Source organism: Bubalus bubalis, chromosome 21 (genome assembly GCF_019923935.1).
Source record: "Bubalus bubalis isolate 160015118507 breed Murrah chromosome 21, NDDB_SH_1, whole genome shotgun sequence".
NCBI classification, from domain to species: domain Eukaryota; kingdom Metazoa; phylum Chordata; class Mammalia; order Artiodactyla; family Bovidae; genus Bubalus; species Bubalus bubalis.
Genome location: NC_059177.1, coordinates 39,129,556 through 39,150,525, shown reverse-complemented (window position 1 = coordinate 39,150,525; position 20,970 = coordinate 39,129,556). Strand labels below are relative to the sequence as shown.

Below are 20,970 nucleotides of genomic sequence, written 5' to 3'. Positions count from 1 at the left end.
CCATGATTTTGTCACCCAAACAAAACGGCATCACCCTCAGTCCTGGCATAGAAGGCCAAAGGAATAGGGACTAGCACATTGAGATAGGTCCCTGCCTTGTATTCATGATCAGTCAGGGAACATGATAATTTTTAGTCTACTATCTAGGATGTGTTTTATTCCATAGCAGTGGCTGTCAGATGGTGATACTTTGGCCATCGGAGACTATCCCAACCTTCACTTTCCAAGACTGTTGGCTTCTATAGTTTGAAATATGATACTGCATATAATCTCTCCTAGCATCAGTTTAGTTGAAGTGCTTCTTGGAGGTTCTATCAAAAAGACTAGTTTATTTGTTTTATTTGCTTGACTTCTAAAAAATTGAAGTTAGTTGATTTTTTATTGGAGTTCATAGTTCGTTTACAATATTGTGCTAGTTTCAGATGTACAGCAAAGTGCCTCAATTATATATATATATATATATATATATATATTTCAGATTATTTTCCATTATGGGTTATTACAGGAGGTCCAGTATTGTTCTCTATGTTGCACAGTAAATCCTATTACGTGTCTGATTTATATACAGTGGTTTGTTAATCCTATACTCTAATTTATCCTTCTACACCACTTTTCTCTTTGGTAAGCATAAGTTTGTCATCTATGTCTATAAGTCTGTTTCTGCTTTGTATATATATTCATTTGTATTTTTTTATATTCCACATATAAGTCATATCATATAATGTTTGTCTTTTTCTCTTTGACTTACTTCATTTAGTATGATATTCTCTAGGTCCATCTGTGTCGTTGCAAATGGTAGTATTTCATTCTTTTATATGGCTGAGTAATACTCCATTGTGTGTATGTGAAGGGGAGCACAACTGGTCATCTATTAATGGGCATTTGGGCTGCTTCCATGACTTGGCTCTTGTAAATAGTGTTACTATGAACATTGGGGTGCGTGTGTCTTTTCAAATTAGTTTTTGTCTTTTCCAGATATATTCCCAAGAGTGGGAATGCTAGATCATATAGTAGCTCTGTTTTTAGTATTTTGAGGAACCTCCATGCTATTTTCCATAGTGTCTGTACCAATTTACACTCCCACCAATAGTGTAAGAAGGGTCCCTTTTCTCCACACTCTCTTCAGCATTTATTATTTGTAGACATTTTGATAATAGCTATTCTTAACCGGTGTGAGCTGATACTTCATTGTAGTTTAAATTTGCATGTGTATAATAAGTAACAATATTGAGCATCTTTCATGTCTTCATTGGAGGAATGTCTTTTTAGGACTTCTACTCATTTTTTGATTGGGTCGTTTTTTTTTGATGTTGAGTTGTATGTTTTGGAAATTAACCCTTTGTCAGGCACATTGTTTCCAAATATTTTCTCCCGTTTCATAGGTTGTGTTTTTGCTTTATTGATGGTTTCCTTTGCTATGCAAAAGCTTTTAAGTTTAATTAGGTTCCATTTGTTTACTTTTGTTTTTATTTCTTTTGCTTTGGGAAAGTGACCTAAGAAAACATTGCTACAATTAATGCCCAAAAATGTTTTGCCTATTTTCTCTTCCAGGAATTTTATGGTGTTATGTCTTATATTTAAGTCTTTAAGCCATTTTGAGTTGATTTTTGTGTATTGTGTGAGGGTGTGTCCTAACTTCACTGATTTACATGCAGCTGTCCAGCTTTCCCAACACTAGTTCCTGAAGAGATTTTCTTTTCCCCTTTATTTATTTCTGCTTCCTTTGTTGTAGATTAACTGACCATTGGCATATGGGTTTATTTCTGGGCTCTCTCATCTGTTCTGTTGATCCATACATCTGTTTTTATGCCAATAGCATGCTGTTTTGATTATTGTAGCTTTGTAATATTGTCTTAAGTCTGGAAGGGTAATGCTTCCAGCTTTGATTTCTTCCCCCTTCTCCTCCAGGATTATTTTAACAATACAGGGTCTTGTGAGGTTCCATATAAATTTTAGGAATATTTGTTCTAGTTCTGTGAAAAATGTCATGGGTTATTTGATGGGAATCATGTTAAATCTATAGATTGCTCTGGGTAATCTGGCCATTTAAACATTACTTCTTCTAGTCCACAAGCATGGGATATCTTTCCATTTCTTTGGGTCATCTTCAGTTTCCCTTATCTGTGTCTTATAGTTCTCAGCATATAGGTCTTTCACCTAATGACTAGGTTTATTCCTAGATATTTTGTTTTCTGATGCAATTTTAAAATGGATTTTTTGTTTTTTTAACTTTCTGGCATTTCATTGTTACTGTAAACAAATTCTGAATATTAATCTTGTATCTTTGTACTTTGCTGAATTCATGTATTAGTTTTAATAGTGTTTATGTGGGGTCTTTAAGTGACATGACTTTTTAAAATTTCAACCAATATTGTCCCTGTCATAAAGAGTAGAGCAACTCTTTTGAATTAAGACCATGTTCCATATGGAGCCAAGCTGTTCCATTTTTGGCTATATTCTTCATCCAAGCTAATCAATTGCTCCACTAACTCTGTGCCTCAACTTTCATCTGTAAAATGGAAATAATAATAATACCTACTTTATAGAGTCATTATAGACATTCACTGATGGAGTGCATGTGGGATATGCTCAAGACTAGTGCCTGGCACCACAAGAAGTACTCAGAGATATTAGGTGGGTTTCTTTGTTGCCTTTTTTTTTTTTTAATTGCTGAAGCCACTCAGACAGCACTGTCCAGCAGCAACAAACAAGCCACATATATCATTTTAAATTTTCTGATAGCCACACTAAAATATTTAAAGATAAACAGGTGAAATTAATTTTAATAATATGTTTTATTTAACCTCATGCATCCAAAATACTATCGTTTCAATGTGTAGGACTAGCCGCATTACCAGCAGAATGGCCATGACTGCTGATGGTTGGGCCTCTCATATTTATCTCAAGGCCATAACAACCGATGAATCACGTAATTCAAAGAGTTTCTCTTCCAACACTACACAACGTGCAGTGATTTAAACAAAGACTTTCTTTTAATAGTGAGTGAAGATGCTATTATTAGCCCATAACAGGTAGGTTTCATTGTTAATTATGGTTAAATCCTCTTCTTTCTGTAGAAGGCCTTTCTATAATCACCTTCACCCAAAACTGTCCATAGCTGCAGGGAGAGAGCACAGCCTGCAGGCATGGAGCATTCTCAGATTTTATTTTTATAGCCATGGTTCAATAAGTAAAACTTGGAATGCTCCAGGCTACTGGGAATTTCATATTCCCTCATTATTATCTTGTTTACTTATGCAGCAACCAAACCATACATACCTCTTAAATGTATGACAAAACTCACGTCCCCATGACCTTAGGTGTGACATTATGGATCCTAATGTTTACCCTGGAGTTTATTATTATTCTTATAATGGACTCTAGCTTGGTTTAATTGCCATTCTATATACAGCCTATAAAATATGGTGCACATCAGCCTTTCCGTGGTTGGTAATTACATTACTTTTGATTTTCTCTCATTTGCCCCCTTCAACCATGATAGTCTTCTCCCACATCTTATGGACCAGATCTTACAAACAGTATGAATAGTTTTCAAATTTCCTTTGACTCAAACTGACAGATTAAAAACTAATTATTCTCTGTAATGTTTTTACAATGAAAACTTAAGTTGAATTGATTTATATACACTTCCAGCCAGCACATTTGCAATTCAAGGTTAAAATTGTTCTTGAAACATCACCAGTTAAAATGCAATTACAACTCCCCAAGCAGGGATAAAAGAAGGAAATGTTTTACATGTTCACTTCAAAAGTTAAAAAGTCAATTTAATATTACAGAAATAAAAACTTTCATTTATTTTCCCTAAATGATAAAGAGTTCGTTAATTATATTCAAGGTAAATCCAAGTGTGTTTATTACATGCCTCTGGAAAAGAATAAGGGAAAGAAAAGTACAGGCTTGGTGAGGTGAATCTGTTTTCCGTTTCCCCTCCTGTCTTGTTCATAATTCCTGATTCTTCCCGTGTTGGGTTGCAGACCGTGTCTTTGCAGAGTGCAGAACAATGTGAGTAGATGTATACTGCCAGTAGTGAAATGGCAGTAGTGGGTGCCCTGCATGGTAGGGTCTTTGGAGGGCAGCTAAAAGGAATGGTTTAGGGACGTCTGTACTAACATCAAATTCCGTTTGTCCACTACAGTGTTGCTGTTCCGGTGAATAATACTGAAGCCGTTACGCGTGTGGCACAAAGTGACTGAAAGTGTGAAAAGCAGAGTCACATAGACCCAGGTTTCTAATCCTCACTTCACCTCTCAGTTTCTGTGTGATTCTGAGCAAGTGACTTAATGTCTCTAAGCCCAAGTTCCTACTCAGTCAAAACAATATAATACAAAACAATAAAAAACGATGGTAATACCGCCAACAGTACTGGATTTATATGAGGATAAAGTAGGAGAAAGCAGATAACATTCTTAGCACAGTGTGCCTAATCAACGCTCAGTAAATATTAGTTTCTAGTGTTAGTGATATCATAATAACATTATGAATAATGTCACTCTAATGTTGTTATTTTGAGCCAAGACTAAGTTAGCAAAACAGTGTTTATGAAGGGCTTGACAAAGGTACCTGGCACATAATGAGTTTGATGAGATGCAAATATTCATGATACATATACATGGACACATTATATATATATACAGTGTATATGTAATGACATTATACATGTAACTACATATGTATTGTTTACTATATATATGTATCATATACATTGTTAATATATATGTCTATATGTACTGTAAGAAAAGAAAAGGAAAAAGAAGCTGCCGAGAACTTCTTATGGTTGTTGTAAGCTTAGCACACAATCATAGTTACTACATTCTTCACAAAATAATAATAGTAATGACAGGTGGCACAGTGGTAAAGAATCCAGCTGCCAGTGCAGGAGACGCAGAGGACTGGGTTTGATCCCTGGGTTGTGCAGATCCCCTGAAGGAGGAAATGGCAGCCCATTCCAGTATTCTTGCCTGAAGAATCCCATGGACAGAGGACCCTGGTGAGCTACAGCCGTGGGGTCGCAGAAGAGCCAGACACGACTTATGCACTGATGCATGCGCTAATGACAGTCATATTTACTGAGTACCTTTTCTGTGTCAGGAATTATTCCAGGCAGGAAAATGTTTACTGATAATACCTGTCGAAAGGTGGTGGACCAAGGTACATTTGAGAAGGATCCCGTGTACATTTTAGAAGGATCACTGTGAATGGACGCCCTGTGAATGGCGTCCCATGGAATCCAACAAAGTCAGGGTCCTGGTGGTGGCCAGGTTTACCTTTAGCAACTGTGGGTTTCAAGGCAAGGGTGAGGACTCAGGGACAACATGCAACAGCTGTGTGATGAGCTGCAGAAGTTGTCTTGTCCAGATGACCGCTGACCTCCTGCCCAAGTGAAAAATATAGGTTCCCCTTGCCAGTCTGGAGACCATGAATGCTTCCACTGAATGGCCAAGCATGCCTGTCACCAGCAGGAGAGGCCACTGACAATTTTTATCCAACTGAGAGGAGAGACAGAGTTTTCGTAAACGCTGCCAATACCGAAGGACATTTATTAGATGAGCCTGCTAAGCTTGTCCTCCTTTTTTCTTCTTTTATGCGACTGTCAAGAGAAGCTATGATCCAGGTGACAATATAATATCGCCCAGGTCATCAGTTCACTCTCAGAACCATCACGTCCTTCCTTTGAAATCTTCGGGCAAGTTGAGTTAATGACAAGGATGTGGCTGAGCTTTTAAGCCATTGCATGTCATTAAACTGTAAGAGCACTTTGAGCAAAATCACTTCTGTGTTGAATTCAGAACCTGCCTCTTTTTACAGTTATATGACTAATTCTTTCCTGAGGCATCAGAAATAAACTTTTCAGGAGTACTAAATGAGAGCTGTGAAAGAAGCAAGTATTCAAGAGAATACACAGACCTTGGAGTCACATTGCTGAGGGTCTCCCAGGCCATCCTTTCCTGGCATCCCAGAGATGAAAGTATTTGATGACAGATGGCTGTCCCTTCTAAAAAATTTCTGGTCTAACTTTCTATGTATGACAGCCCACTCTTCTTTTAAAAAAAAAAAAAATCACCCTGAAGTTAAGGAATTCCTTCCTCTATTCAAATCACGTCTCTTAAGGCTTTAATGCAAACCAATTTTCTCTTATTTGGCCTTCTCTGGACGTGGATAAGAGCTGGTCATCATCTTTCACATACAAGGCCTTTAATCAAATTACTCCTTACTTGCCTTTTCTTCAGGCAAAACAATTCCTCTTCCTTTAACCTTTCCACACAGGATTGTGCTCCTTCCCTTTCATCATGTTGGTTGGTCTTTCCCTTGACTGCCTCCAGAAGGTCTTTGGTAATTCCTTTCATGTAATTTTTAGGAGTTATTTTCTCTGAGAAAATCCTGAAAGCTCCTCTCACTTTGAGACGCTTTCAGTTCTGATTTTGGGAGTCTCTACCAAGTGTGTGCACCTTGCTAGGTTGAGTTGATTTTTCCCTTTCAGCACCTCCAATTATTTTCATCTGAATAGGTCACCTTTGGACAGAGTAAACAGTCCAGTTTTCGTAATTCTGCTTTTATGGCCTTTCTCCCTTCATGATACATAAACAGGGACCATCAGAAGGAAGAATGGAAGAAAGACAAATTCTAAATAGCAACCACATGAGTTGTTAGAAGTTTTATGAATTGTAGAGAACTAGAATAAAAGGGGAATAACAGGCTACTTTTGCATGGAAGACCACCCTGCTTCTATTCCCTTGGGGAAAAAGCAGAAAAGGTTTCATGGTTTATTATCACTTTCCATGTGCAGGAGAATTGGGAGAGGAGGTGGAATGATGAGTGAATCCGTATACTTAAATGATTTTTCTTGACAGTGTAAATTCAGTGCCTTTTCAGGCAAAGAGAGGAGTTTCAGACTGTAAGCCAGTCATTTTCTGTCATTCTGTGAGGCTGTTAGAGAAACACTGGGGTTCGTTCCAGGCTTCAAGACGCCCATCCAGAAATCCTGGTCCTCATTCTCTTATTGTCCATTGGCTTAACCACCTCCTGGTCCTGTTAAGTTTAGGGAAGCCACTCCATCTCAGCTTGGGAAGCGGTTTTCTATTTTCCCTTGTAATTCCGTCCTGCAGAAAGCATTCTGATTTGGCATTCAAGGAGCCGGTTGGGCCAGAAAGAGTTCGTTCAGTTTCTCTATTTATTTCATTTTTAACGGCAGCTCAAGGAGTTGGTGTTTTGGTGGCTGGACATTTTACGTTATGCTCCATTTCTTTGGTTACAAGAGTATCTTTGTGGCCCATTGAGAACAAATCTCTGTCACTTAGCCCCTGTTCTATTCCTCTTATATAATAGAATGATCTTTTCTAAAAAAAAAAAATTATTGGAGTATAGTTGCTTTACAATGTTGTTAGCTTCTGCTGTACAGCAAAGTGAATCAGCTCTACTTATACATGTGTCCCCTCTTTTGAAGATTTCCTTCCCATTTAGGTCACCACAGAGCATTGGGTACAGTTCCCTGTGGAGATGCTCGTTAGTTACCTGTTTTATACATAGTAGTATATACATGTCTCCCAGTTTCCCAGTTCATCCCACTGCCACCCTTTACCCCTTGCTGTACATACATGTGTTCTCTACCTGTGTGTCTCTATTCTGCTTTGCAGATAGGTTCATCTGTACTATTTTTATAGATTCCATATGACCTTTTTTATGCTATGCAGAATGTTGAGGGCCACAAAGAATCCTTTTTGGTAGTATAAATAGGATCCTGAAGTCCTGAATTTTTCTTTGATTTCCCCTAAAAGTTTAGACAGCAGTCTTGAGGAAAATGTTTCCTCGTAATATTTATAATAATGACACCTAATCTTTACTACGGACTTACTGGCTGCTTCATAGATTTTAATCTTTTTAACAACCTTAAGAAAGGCAGTACTAGTATCATATCCATTTTATAGATGAGGAAACCTGTTACAGAAAGCTTGAATAATTTGCTTATGGATTACCCATCTGGTAAATGTTGAACTTCAGTAGTTTAACCTGCACATCATGGGCTTGTCAGCTTTGTGACTTAGTAACTGTATCCCTAGTATATAAGAAGGTACTTAGTAAGAATTATTGATAAATTGCGAATATTTCTAAAGCTCCTCTGTTCCTGGAACTGTTTTAATGACCACGCATGGATAATCTCATTTACTGCTGACCCAAACCCTATCCGGTCGATGTTGCAGTGATTCTCACCATTTCACCAACGAAGATTTGAAGCTCAAGAGAAGTTAAACAACTTTCTCAGGGTCACAGAGTTGTTGAGCCATTGAGCTAGAATTCCCACCCAGGAAGTCTGAGTCTCAAACTAGCAGTTTCACTATATAACTCTGTGCTGCTTCCTGTGATACGGAAGTTCGTTCTTGCCAGGGGTTGGGGCAGGGATGGCTGGGGGGTTGCTGCAGAAAGACCCGGCCTCTTGTCTGAGACACGAGCTGCAAGAGTTCTAAGCACCTTCCAATGAAGTGTTTTCCTTTTCAGTTGACAGAAAAGAATCCGCAGACAGATAAGCCCACGGGCAGTGATGCCAGCAGGCAGCCTGTGTCTGGCTGAGTTTGTCCCATTCGACTTCGGGCACCTCCCAGCGCCTTGTGTTCTCATCACCCCTCCTGGCTTTGGACCATGTAGCCTTCTAACCAAATCTCTTTTTTTCTCCTTTTCTCTGGTTCTATGTTCAGCTCGAGGCTTTTTATTCCATCTTCACCACGGAGCAGCAAGACCACGTCAAGTCAGTGGAGTATCTGAGAAATAACTTCCGGCCACAGCAGGGCCTGAATAACAGGGTGGTGTACAAGTCTGCCGTTCGTGACGCCTGGAACCACGACATGACGGACTTCTTAGAAAACCCACTGGGGACGGAAGCCTCTAAAGGTACATTTGGATTCAGTGCCCTTGCCCAGAGGAAGATTTCTTTATCATAAATTATTTTAAGTGAAAAGGAGTTCGGAACCAGCCAAGAATTGGAACTTGGCATTAAAAGCATGTTTCTCTGCTGAAAGAGACTTGTCTGGGTGATAAATAGAAGCATTTGTGGGAATAACTTCAGTTAAATAGATATGTTCAGAATTGCCCTTTTGACTAGCGAAATATCAGTCCTTCTCTCTGTAATTTGACCTTGTAGCGTCAGCACTAAACTTGTTGATGTGTTAAAGCTTTTTGGTGTCTTACTTTTTAACTGTTTGCCTGCTGCAATCAGGTGTTTGAGCTCAAACATCAGAACCTCAGACTTGCTTTCAACACCCCAGTCTTCAGCTTTCTTACTAACTTCTATACTAGGCAAGAAGTCCCCTTCCAGCTCTCCACCTCCACCAGACATCACGTAACCTTTTAGATCTATGGTTTAACAGTTCAATTCCCAGATCTGAAAAACATAAGTTTCATAACTTGCTTGTGTCCTAATCTTTCTCCATTTCTCCTTTCTCATGGGAAACGGTCATGAATTTCTCTCCCAGGAAATTGGAAAGTCTGATTCTACCCTCATAGCCCAACCTTCAAGCTCTGTGATTTGTCATAAAATCATAGAGCTCAGGAAACCCTTGAAGGAATAAGGCTTGTCAAAGTCCCAGTATTTGGAAGGGAGGAAGGAAAAAGAAGGTATTTCCTTTGGGTTTGAAGAAATGGGTCTTTCCCAAGCCAGTTCTCTTTTGAAATAATGAGCTTGGGTGATGTGGGAAGCGTTTATGTCATTTACTGACGTTGACAGTTAGACTGTGGTATTTTTAGCATCGTGAGTTATATGCAAGGGCTTTATTTCAGGAGTGTGCATACCCCTACCTCCAGTAAAAGGAACCAGTTTACTGGCATATGACCTTTATAGGAACAAGAGGAGTGAGTTGATATTCCAGAAATAACTGCATTGATGTGCCCTTTGATGATAAGAATGAGCCCATTTTCCAGGCTCATGTATCTGCAAAGGAGCTAAAAGAAGAGGAAAGGGAGCTTTAACAATGTGATCATCTCCTTCCTGTCTGTGTACTTTTGTCAGAGGACGGTGTGAAGAAGCTGGTCTGGCCAGGTTCCGTCAAGACATACTTGAGAATCAACTAATTTGGGGCTGACACTTTGTCAAGGGCCTCATTTATCAACTGGGAACAGCAGGAAGGTTGAGAAGCACGCAAACCTGTAAACTATCTTGGATTGGACTGGCATGAAGAACCTCATTTGGCCTTTTTTTTTTTTAATCCAAGTTAAAAATAAAGCAAACGGCCAAACTGTAAAGCTTTCTCCCAAGAGAACATGCTTGGGGAAAGCTCTTAGGGCTGACTATGTTGCAAGAGGTGGGACGTTTGGAGGATGGGGAATTTATATCACAAGTGAGTATAGGACCTGATAGCTTGGAAATGCTGACGTTATGACAGTTACAAAGTTCTTTCCTGATAGATGGGCTTGAGCATCTGATATACCAGCTGTGCAGAGAGGGTGCATAGTCCTTCTTACCCAAGGAAATTAGAGAGGACACTGGTTTCCATTGCATTAAATTGTCAGAGTGGGCAGTATCCTCCACCATATGGGCTTTCTCTGATTTTGAGCAGAACCAAGGACCCATCCTTAGAGGGAATCAGTTCTTCATCTTACAAGGTTACAGTGATCATGGTGTGCATCCATTGCTGACTCTTAAGATGTTTGAATATTAAAATGTTTTGTGATCTTTCTAGAGACAGAAATGTAGACAGTCTTCTTTTTAATTTTTTTAGCATAGTGTTGGAGTGTAACCTACAGAAACGTGCACACACAGTATGCATACAACTTGATGACTTTTCAGAAACTGAATATACTTGAGTGACACACACCCAGATCCAGAAACTAACATCACATCAGCTTCCCAAAGCACATTCCTCTCCCCATTCCTAGTCACTGCCCGTTCCCAAGGATAACCATGGTCATAGTCTTGCCTCCTGATCAGTTTCGTATAAATAGAATCAGTTCACCAAGTTCTTTTGTGTGAATTGCTTCTGTGCTTTACACTGCTTTGAAGAGTCACCTATGCTATTTCATGTAGTTGTAGTTTGTTCTTGTTGCTGAATTTCAGTGTGTGACTATCCCTGAATTTATCCATTTTAATATACATGAATTTGTAGATTTATTTTCATGTTTTGGTAATTATGCAAGTTTGTTTTTTCTAATTACTTATTTGGCTGTGCCGGGTCTTGGCTGCTAAACATGGAATCTGTTTAGTTGTGGCCTGGGAACCCTTAACTGAAGCATGTTGGGACCTAGTTCCCTGACCAGGGATCAACCCCGGGTCTCCTGCATTGGGAGCACGGAGTCTTAGCCATCAGGGAAGTTCTTGAACATGCCTTTTAACCAGCATGTGGACACATCTCTGTTGGTTATGCACCCTGTAGTAAAATGACTATAGCCTAAGGATACATGTATGTTTGGATCTGATTAGATACTGACCAGTTTCCCAGAATGACCTTATGTTCCACTTTACAATTCTGTCAGTGATGTAAGAAAGTTTTCTATTTTTTTAATGCTTTTTTCAAGGCCTGATTTACATATCATAAAGTTCAGGTGTAGTGAATGTGCAATTCAGTGATTTTTATCAAACTTACACTTGTGCAGCCATTACCACGTCTACTCTTAGAACATTCTCTTCACCCCAGCGAGTTCCTTCATGCCTGTTTACAGTCAGTTCTTTCTCCTAACCTCAGCTCTGCTTTTGACTTTAGGATTTTAGGATTTATCCATGTAGTGGATCAGTAGCTCATTTCTTTTTACTGCTGAATAGTATCCCTGTTTGTTTTAAAATAACAGCTTTATTGAGATTTAATTCACATGCCATATAGTTTACTCTTTTGCAGTGTACCCGTCAGTGGTATTCTGTATTCACAAAGCTATGTGATCATCACTAGTATCTGCTTCAGGACTTTTCGTCACCCCCAAAAGAAATTCCATCCCTCTTAGCAGTCACTCCTTTTTCTCCCATGCCTGCTTCCTGCCCAGGCCCAGGAAACCAGTAATGTGCTTTTTGTCTGTATGGAGTTGCCTGTTATGGAGATTGCTCATAAATGGGATCCTCCAATACTTGACTTTTTCGTCTCTAGCTTCTTTCACTTAGCATCATATTTTCAAGATTTATCCATATTTGCACATGTGTCAGAATTTCATTTCATTTTATGAACAAACTATACATCATTGTATGAATATACCACATTTTGCTTATCCGTTTGTCAATAGATAGATCCCACTTTGGGCTCATTATGAATATTGTTGCTTTGAACATTCGTTTTCACATTTTTGTGTGAATGAATGTTATCATTTCTCTTGGATATAAGCCTAGGAGTGGAATTGCTGTGTCATAGGGCAACTCTATGTTTTCATTTTTTTTAAGAACTGCCAAGCAGTTTTCCCAAAGCAGCGGTGCCCGTCTACATTCCTGTCAGCATCATGTGAGGGTTCTGGTTTCTCCACATCTTCACCAACACTTGTTAAATATCTCTTTTGTTGTAGTCATCCTAATGGATATGAAATAGTATCTCTCTCTAGTTTTGATTTGCACTTTCCTGATGACTACTCAATGAACTCCGGGAGTTGGTGATGGACAGGGAGGCCTGGCGTGCTGCGATTCATGGGGTCACAAAGAGTCGGTCACGACTGAGCGAGTGATCTGATCTGATCTGATCTGATGACTACTGATGTCCCTGTTTTTTTTAATATTTATGTGTTTACTTGGCTGTGCCGGGCCTTGGTTGTGGCACACAGGATGTTTTTACTTGCAGATGTGGAATCTGTAGTTGTTACATGCAGGTTCTTTTAGTTGCAGCGTGTGAGCTCTTTAACTGCAGCATATGGGACCTAGTTCCCCAACCAGGGATTGAACCAAGGCCCCTTACATTGGGAGCGCAGAGTCAGCCACTGGACCACCAGGAAACTTGCTTCCCTATTGCATTTAAATAATGTTTCTATTTGTTTTAAATGCCATAGAACCATGGTCCACATGACCGAATGTTCCTCCTTGTATCCCGCAAGAAAACTCAGGTATTTTCATGGCACCAAAGGCTGAAAGCCAGCTACCAGTGCTGACAATTATTCGGAATCCTGGAGGGCTTCGATTATCAAGCTTAGTGATCTGAATAGAGAAGAGCCAATACAAAGGAAGAGTCCCTTTATAGATTTTTGGCTGTGCTAGGTCTTCATTGCTGTGTGGGCTTTTCTCTAGCTGTGGCAAGTGGGGGCTGCTCTCTAGTTGCAGTGTATGGGCTTCTCATTTCAGTGGCTTCTCTAGTGGGAGCAAAATCTCTAGGGCATGTGGGCTTGCATAGTTGCAGCTCCAGGGGTTTAGAGTGTACACTCAATAGTTGTGACACTTGAACTTGGTTGCTCTGTGGAATGTAGAATCTTCTTGAATTAGGGATCGAACCCATGTCTCCTACACTGGCAGGTGGATTCTTTACCATTGAGTCACCAGGGAAACCCAGTAAGCTTTTTTGATCTAGGACCAGGTATTGGGCCATGTGATCTCTTGTTGCAACTACTCAGCTCTGCCTTTGTAGCATCAAGGCAGCTGCAGACAGCACATAAATGAGTAGGTGTAGAAAATGTCTTCTAATAAAACTTTATTTGTAACAATAGGTGGCAGTCCAGATTTAGCCACGGAACAATAGTTTACATACCCCTGCTCTTGGGGATGGCTCAGACTTAGACGGAGAAATCCAATCTTAGGCGTGTTTGAAAGTATTTTCATGGTGGCCATGACTGTGAAAGTGTCCATGGCTTGGTTCTGCCTTTCCAAGACACTGCAAGAGGTTTATTAGCTTGGTAACCACTCACTGACCAGTCCACCCTAAGATCTGCTCATCTTCCACTCCAGATGTATAAGCAGAGCCTCAGTAGACTGAGCCCCACCTCCCTCGTTCGCTGGCTGTGATCATCAACTGGTGTTCATTGAGCAGCACCGTGGAGGAGGCTGCCTGAGTTAAGGTGCCCCCATCCTGCCCTTCTGTCAGGATGATCTGACATACTGGAACAGAAAAAGCAGAATCAAGCTTTCAGACCCAAGCAGGAGATGCATGGCCGCACACGACACCCAAAGAGGGGGAAACGTCACCCTAATCTTGTACTGATGCCTGAGACAGACTTAGAATGGATATCATCTGTAAAAAAATATAAAGCTCTAGTTTCCAGGAAATGGAAACAATATTTAGGCTCAGTGATTGTTCACGGGACATCCAAGTCACCACTCTGCCCTTTGTCAGTAAATAACGTGGATAGACTTTCAGATTTAATGGGCTGTCATTTTAGTTACTCTTAACACATCTCGAGCATATGGAAGAGCACGTCGGTGATGAAGTGCTGAATACTGTCTATTGTGAAAGCTTTTGGAACAGTGAACAGAGAAAAATAACTTTCCTTCCAACAACATGAAACATATGGGTTATTAATGTAATGAAACCTGTTCAAACCACAGTGGAATCAAAACCACTTGATCTGATAATGTGATTTGATGGCTTAATTAAAATGACATTGAATAATGTAATAAAAGCAAAGGAAGAGGACAATGAGCTGCCAGGGTCCTGCCCAGTCTCCTAAAACCACTGCCATGGTGTTTGGAGAATGATTTTTTCTTTTTTTTTTTTTTTTTTTTTTTTTGCTGATGGAGGAATCTCTTTGTTAGCTATATTTTTAGTGCTAAAGATTGCTTCCTATCTTGGTTAAAAGGCAGTTTTTAAGGACATGTACCAGTGTGAGAATGCCTAAGTAACTAGTCTATTTTAAATCAGAACACATCGAGAAAGAGCATCCCGCTTTCCACCCAAATTAGCAAACAATGAAGTAAATCCATGTTGCTTTTCAAAAGAGTTTGACATTGAAATCATGGTTTTCTGCTATTTTGGGAGAAAATATTAATGTTGTTCTATTTTCAGTTTAATCATTTTTACTCACCAGATTAATGAGCTTGAATCAGTTTATCTTCATAAAAGAAATTCTGATATGAGCACTTAATTCCTTTGTAGGCAGCTGCGCTCCCAGAAACTCTTCCCAAAAGTTACCTTAGTACTTCTAGAAAGTTCAGCTTAGAGAAGTATAAGGAAAATAACATTTTAAATGCAGCCCCTTAGAAGATTGTTACCTGTCTTCTTTAAAAAGTGGCTTCCCTGGTAACTCAGGTGATAAAGAATCTGCCTGCAATGCAGGAGACCCCAGTTCAATTCATGGGTTGGGAAGATCCACTGGAGAAGGGATAGGCTACCCACTCCAGTATTCTTGGGCTTCCCTGGTAGCCCAGCTGGTAAAGAATCTGCCCACAATGTGGGAGACCTGGGTTCAATCCCTGGGTTGGGAAGATTGGAGAAGGGAACAGCTACACACTCCAGTATTCTGCCCTCTAGAATTCCGTGGATGTATATAGTCCATGCGGTCACAAAGAGTTGGACATGACTGAGCAACTTTCACTTTCACTTTTCTTTAAAAAGTAACTATTACTAGCTGTTACTTTATATTCTTGGAAGTGATTAAGAAAGAAAGAAAGAAAGTGAAGTTGCTCAGTCCTGCCTGACTCTTTGCGACCCTGTGGATAGTAGCCTGCACCAAGCTCCTCTGTCCATGGGATTTTCAAGGCAAGAGTACTGGAGTGGGTTGCCATTTCCTTCTCCAGGGAATAAGAAAGAAGTAAAAAGAAAAAAAAAAAAAAAGCCTGGTTTTTTTAAGACTCTCCAGCATCCTGGGTTCTCATACTTTTTTTTTCCTTTTTTTTCATTGGAGGGAAATTGCTGTTCTGTTCTTAGTGGCTCAGTTGTGTCTGACTCTTTGTGACCCCATGGACTGTAGCCCACCGGGCTTCTCTGTCTATGGGGATTCTCCAGGCAAGAATGCTAGAGTCGGTTTGCCGTGCCCATCTTGAAAGTGATTAAGAAAGAAGTTAAAATACAGCTGGTTTTTTAAGACTCTCCAACATCCTGGCTTCTCATACTTTTTTTTTTCTTTTTTTTTTAATTGGTGGATAATTACTTTACAATATTATGGCTTTTGCCATACATCAACATGAATCAGCCATAGATATACACGTGTCCCCTCCCTCTTGATCTCCCCTCCCACCGTCCTGCCCACACCACCCCTCTAGGCTGTCACAGAGCGCTGGCTTTGGTTCCCTGTGTCATACATCAACCCCCCACGGGATATCTACTTTACATAGGGTAATGTATATGTTTAAATGCTGTTCTCTCAAATTCTGGGTTCTCATACTGTTGAAGGTCATGCCATGTTCTATCAAACACTTTTTCATGCTCAGATATCCCATGATGATTAATTTTATGTGAATAGGTAGAGAGTTGGTATAAGTTTCCTTTGATTGGTTGGCATAAAGTTGATACTTGACATTTAACATAGCTGTAACTGCTTTGGGCTCATGTTTGTAGGCAGTGAATTTCTTTTCACGTCTCAGGCAACATCATCTACAATGAAGAGCTTTCTCTAGGAGCTCTGCCTGCTGTACCTATGGTTTAAAAGGCTACATGGGGTTTTCATGCACCAGATGCTGTCCTGGCCTTTTCAATTCATATGTGTTTTATCTAATGCTCAAAACAGCCTCTCTCAGGATTCACATTCATTTTTTCATGCACCAGATGCTATCCTGGCCTTTTCAATTCATATGTGTTTTATCTAATGCTCAAAACAGCCTCTCTCAGGATTCACATTCATTTATTAAATATTTGTTGAGCATCTCATAAGGCTGAGCAAGGAAGAAGAGTCTCTTTTGGAGCTTAAGTTTTAAGGGGAAGAAAGAAACGAACAGGTCAGCCAATGATAAAGCTCCGGTATTCGTCTGCAGATGAAATCGGGTGGTTTGCTAGGAGTGGCAGAGTGTAGCGAGGCCGTGGGGAAGCAAGCTTCCCTGGATAGGGTGGTGGTTCTAATGCTCAGTTGTGTCTAACTCTGTGACCCCATGGACTGCAGCACTCCAGGCTTCCCGGTCCTTCACTGTCTCCCAGAATTTGCATGTTCATTGAGTCGGTGATAGCATCCAACTATCTCTTTCTCTGTCATCCTTCTCCTCCTGCCGTTCAGTCTTTCCCAGCATCATGGTCTTTTCCAACCAGTCGGCTCTTTGCATCAGGAGGCCAAAGAATTGCAGCTTCACCTTCAGCATCAGTCCTTCCAATGATTGTTCAGGGTTGATTTTCTTTAGAATTGACTGGTTTGATCTCCTTGCAGTCCAAAGGGTTCTCAAGAGTCTTCTCTAGCACCACAGTTTGAAAGCATCAATTCTTCAGCACTCAGCCTTCTCTATGGCCAACTGGTGGGCTAGTCTACAAAGTTCTGAGAGGGAAAAGTCCTTTGCAAAGGCCCTGCCTGAGGCATAGGAACCAGTGAAGGTGAGATTTCAAAAGACCTTCCTTGGTAAGGGAAGACTTAAGACTATGTTCTTATAACCATGGGATGCCTTTGAAGGGTGCTAAGTAGGACTGTGGAACCATCTGACCAGGTTTTAAATCCATCACTGACTATTAGGTGAGAAATGTTTGCAGAGGACGTGGGGTGAAATTGGCAAGACAGCCAGAGGTTGATAGAAATACTCCTGGCAGGATGACATTGGTTGGATGAGGGCAGTCTAGGTGAAGGTAAAAGTCATCTGTTAGGGTTGCATTTTGTTGTAGAGTCTCTAATTTTTACTAACACTTTGGATAGAGGGTTGGTGGGGGCAAGCAAAGAGACAAATGCAGTTTTACTGTTTAACAGATGAGATAGCTGAGATTCCGAGAGAACAGGTAGTCATCCAGAGCCTCCCAGCAAGGAGGTAGAACTGAGACGTGAACCCAGATCCCTTTGTGTTCAGATACGGTGTTCTTTCTATTTTACGAGGGACTGCCAGCTCCCGTATGGATCTACAAGCAGTGGCCTCTGTTTTTAAATGTCATCAGGTAGCTTGAGCAGCACAGTTTATTACTCTTTCTCTGAATGAAGGAGCTTTAAAACTAAACATCCTTGCGGCAATCAGATACCCTTCCTAAAGATCAAGTTTATCTTCCTGAAAGGCATCGCTGGACTCTCTTTATCTGCTTGGCTTACTTTTGACAGGTTATCTTAAGTCCTCAAGGCAGGAGCTGCTGAGGCCTTGATCATAGGGTTGCTCCCAGGGAGGGTCAGTGAACCCACTTGATGGGGATGGTAGAGCCTCCTAGACTGAGGATTTTGTGCATCTTTGAATCAACAGGACCTGACACAGTTCCTAAAACATAAGCAAACAGTTACTGTTCGTTGAATGAATGAATGAATGGGGAGACGATATAAGGCCCGGTGGGTAAGAATGTAGATTTTGAAGTCAAGCACATCTGGACTCAAATTCCAGGCCAGTCGTTTACTCCTGCATGTCTTTGCTCTAGTAAGTATCTAAGCCTCTGTTTCCTTTCTGTAGCATGGAGCTAATAATCACATTTCCTTCCCTGACTTTTAAGTGAGACAGAGTACCTCGGCCCAGATACTGTCAAGGCATTGGTACCTTTCTTTGGTAGCACTTCTCAACATCGAAATTTTACATTCACGTGTGTGTTTTTTTCCCTAATACCTAGCTCTCCCACTTCCTTATAAGCTCCATAAGTGGTAAAATTGTTCCTGTGTTTTGTTTTGTGTTGGTTTTCCTTGGTTAGAGAGTGGGTGCAGTGCTCACTGCAGGCTCCACAGGAAATACTGGAATGGATGGATGCAGCTAATCTATACATGCCAAGTGGCCAGGAGTAAAAGAATGCTTGCTACAAGAGTTGGCACAGTTGAGGCATTTATAACCTAGCCCAGACTAGGTGCTGTAATGGGGGGAGCATGGCCAGGCACTTGGAGTAGGGTTCCGCACCTCTTCAAGGCTTTCCCAGTGCTTCCGTGATGAAGAATCCACCTGCAGTGCAGGAGATACAGGAGACGCGTGTTCAGATCCCTGGGTCAGGAAGATCCCCTGAAGGAGGAAATAACAACCCACCCCAGTATTCTTGCCTGGAGAATCCCACAGACCAAGGAACTGGCAGGCTACAGTCCATCGGGTCACGTAGAGTCAGATGCAACTTAGCCAGTGAGCACTTCACACCTTTCCCAGGACCTGAAATCAGAAAAGCCTCTAGGATTTGGAAAGGCATGACACCACCATGTAAAGAAGCCTTTCCTCTCAGTCCCAAGGAACAACCATGCTACCCAACTCCTCCACCACTGCCAAAAGCAGAGGAAGGAGGCGCCGAATGAGTCAGACGCTGGTGTCAGGATGCTCCCTGGCAGATCGCTTTATGGCTTGGGAGCTGCTGAGCTGATACTGGTACCAGACGCCAGCGGCCGTCTGTCATTTTCATACTTTATCGATATCCCCTAATTACTGAATCCTCTGTCTCCAGGCAGGTAGGCAGAGTTTCACCTTCAGGGCCGACATAACCACCCTCTCACAGCTTCAGCTTTTCTCTGCCCTCTAGAAAAAACCTTCCGTGATATTGGGTTTGTTTGTGTGGGCGCTGTGGTGCTTGCGAACCGCAATCTGGAAGTTAATAAAGGCCACCAGTATCCTTCCTTCCAGAGCAACATACTTCCCTTTTCTGTCGCTAACTAGCGGTTCACAGCCCAAGAAGCAGGAGGCGCCGAGATGCCTGCCTGCGTCCCGCGGAGTCCTGCGAGGAAGGTAGCTGGGAGACGGACGATTTATCTGCTCCATTCTTCCATTCATTCTTCCATGAGCAAACACAAGCTCCTTGAGATTGATTTTCTTTAGGTACAAGGAACGTGGCCCGAAACCTGGGCTTTTTCAGGGCTTATGCGGGGCTGTCTCAGCCCAGCGCCTGAGAATGTGTGTAAAGGCACAGGGCGGGGGCCCACGACGAGGCCTCTGGAATCATTTTTTTCTCTCGCTTAAAAAGAAAAAAAAAAAACGTATCCATTTATTTGGCTGCACTAGTCTTAGTGTGAACTCTTTGGTTGTAGCATGTGGCATCTAGTCCCCTGACCAGGGATCTAGCCTGGGCTCCCTGCACTGGGAATGCAGAGTCTTAGTCACCAGGCCACCAGGGAAGTCCCCATCTTTTCCTCTTTTTTTCTAAGCATAGGCAGGGTCGTCACAGTTCCTGGCTTCACTCCTGGGTCCTCTCGGGACTGGTTTTGTGATTCCAGAGCACTGGCTTGGACCCACATGAGCGTCATGGCCCGTGTCACGTGTACGGCTGTGGTAGATAAGGTGCTGTCTGCCCATGGACACTGGGTGCTAACAGGTGTTGTCTATCAAGTGCGTGGAGCCCCGTGGTTTCCATGCAAAAACGGCTTCCGAGAAGAGAGGCGCCTTCTCCATGAGGAGTATGCTGAGCATCTCAAACTTGGTTTTTGCCATTCACCTAGAAGCCCAGCTTCTCGGAGCACTGAATCTGTGTGCCCAGGGGTGGGGAGGGGGTAGCTAGGAGGCAGAAGTGGGGCTGTTGTTCCCACATGCTGCACAGGTGAGTTCCCCCCTGGGGCCCACTAGGAGCACTGTTTGATCACATCCTGGTCTCTCCCATGTAAGTGGCATTTCTGATTTCTTGGGTCCTCTTACCCAAGGCCAGTTGGATCTGCTTGAGGCCAGTCCTCAGATGTGGAAGACCCTGGACCAGACCAGAGAGGGCCATCCTTACCGAATGACCTGTTGGTACAGGTGCCATATCTAGGGATTGAAACAAGGTTTGAATTCAACCAGTGGAGCACATCCAGTGGCTTCCTTGAGCCAAAATGAGTAAGAAATGCAGATGCCAGGAATCAGATTCAGAGCTGGTAAGGTGAATGTCAGGTGAGAGCCAGAACACTCCTTTTAGATATAGTCGGTACCTGAGTGATCCCTAATTCTAAGAGGAAAAGTACTTTAAGGACCAAATTCAAGCAAAGGAGTAAAGCACTGTGACTTGCAAAGTCATAGTCATCTAGAATCAAAGATTTAAATAAAAGCCTGGCTAAACACACTAGTTGATCTATTGACACGGCCATTGGGATCACTTTAAAAGATAGCTC

At 41.5% G+C, this 20,970-nt stretch overlaps 1 protein-coding gene across 7 annotated transcripts in view; it reads left to right on the top strand.

Moving 5' to 3' along the window:
- The window catches only part of PTPRG (protein tyrosine phosphatase receptor type G), a 786,384-nt gene that overhangs the window by 627,405 nt on the left and 138,009 nt on the right, over positions 1 to 20,970 (top strand). For all 7 annotated transcript variants that reach the window (XM_006062977.4, XM_006062979.4, XM_025272603.3 and 4 more), the window contains one exon: positions 8,709 to 8,901. In XM_006062977.4, coding sequence (XP_006063039.1) covers positions 8,709 to 8,901 — 193 coding nt within the window. The remainder of the gene's footprint in view (positions 1 to 8,708; positions 8,902 to 20,970) is intronic.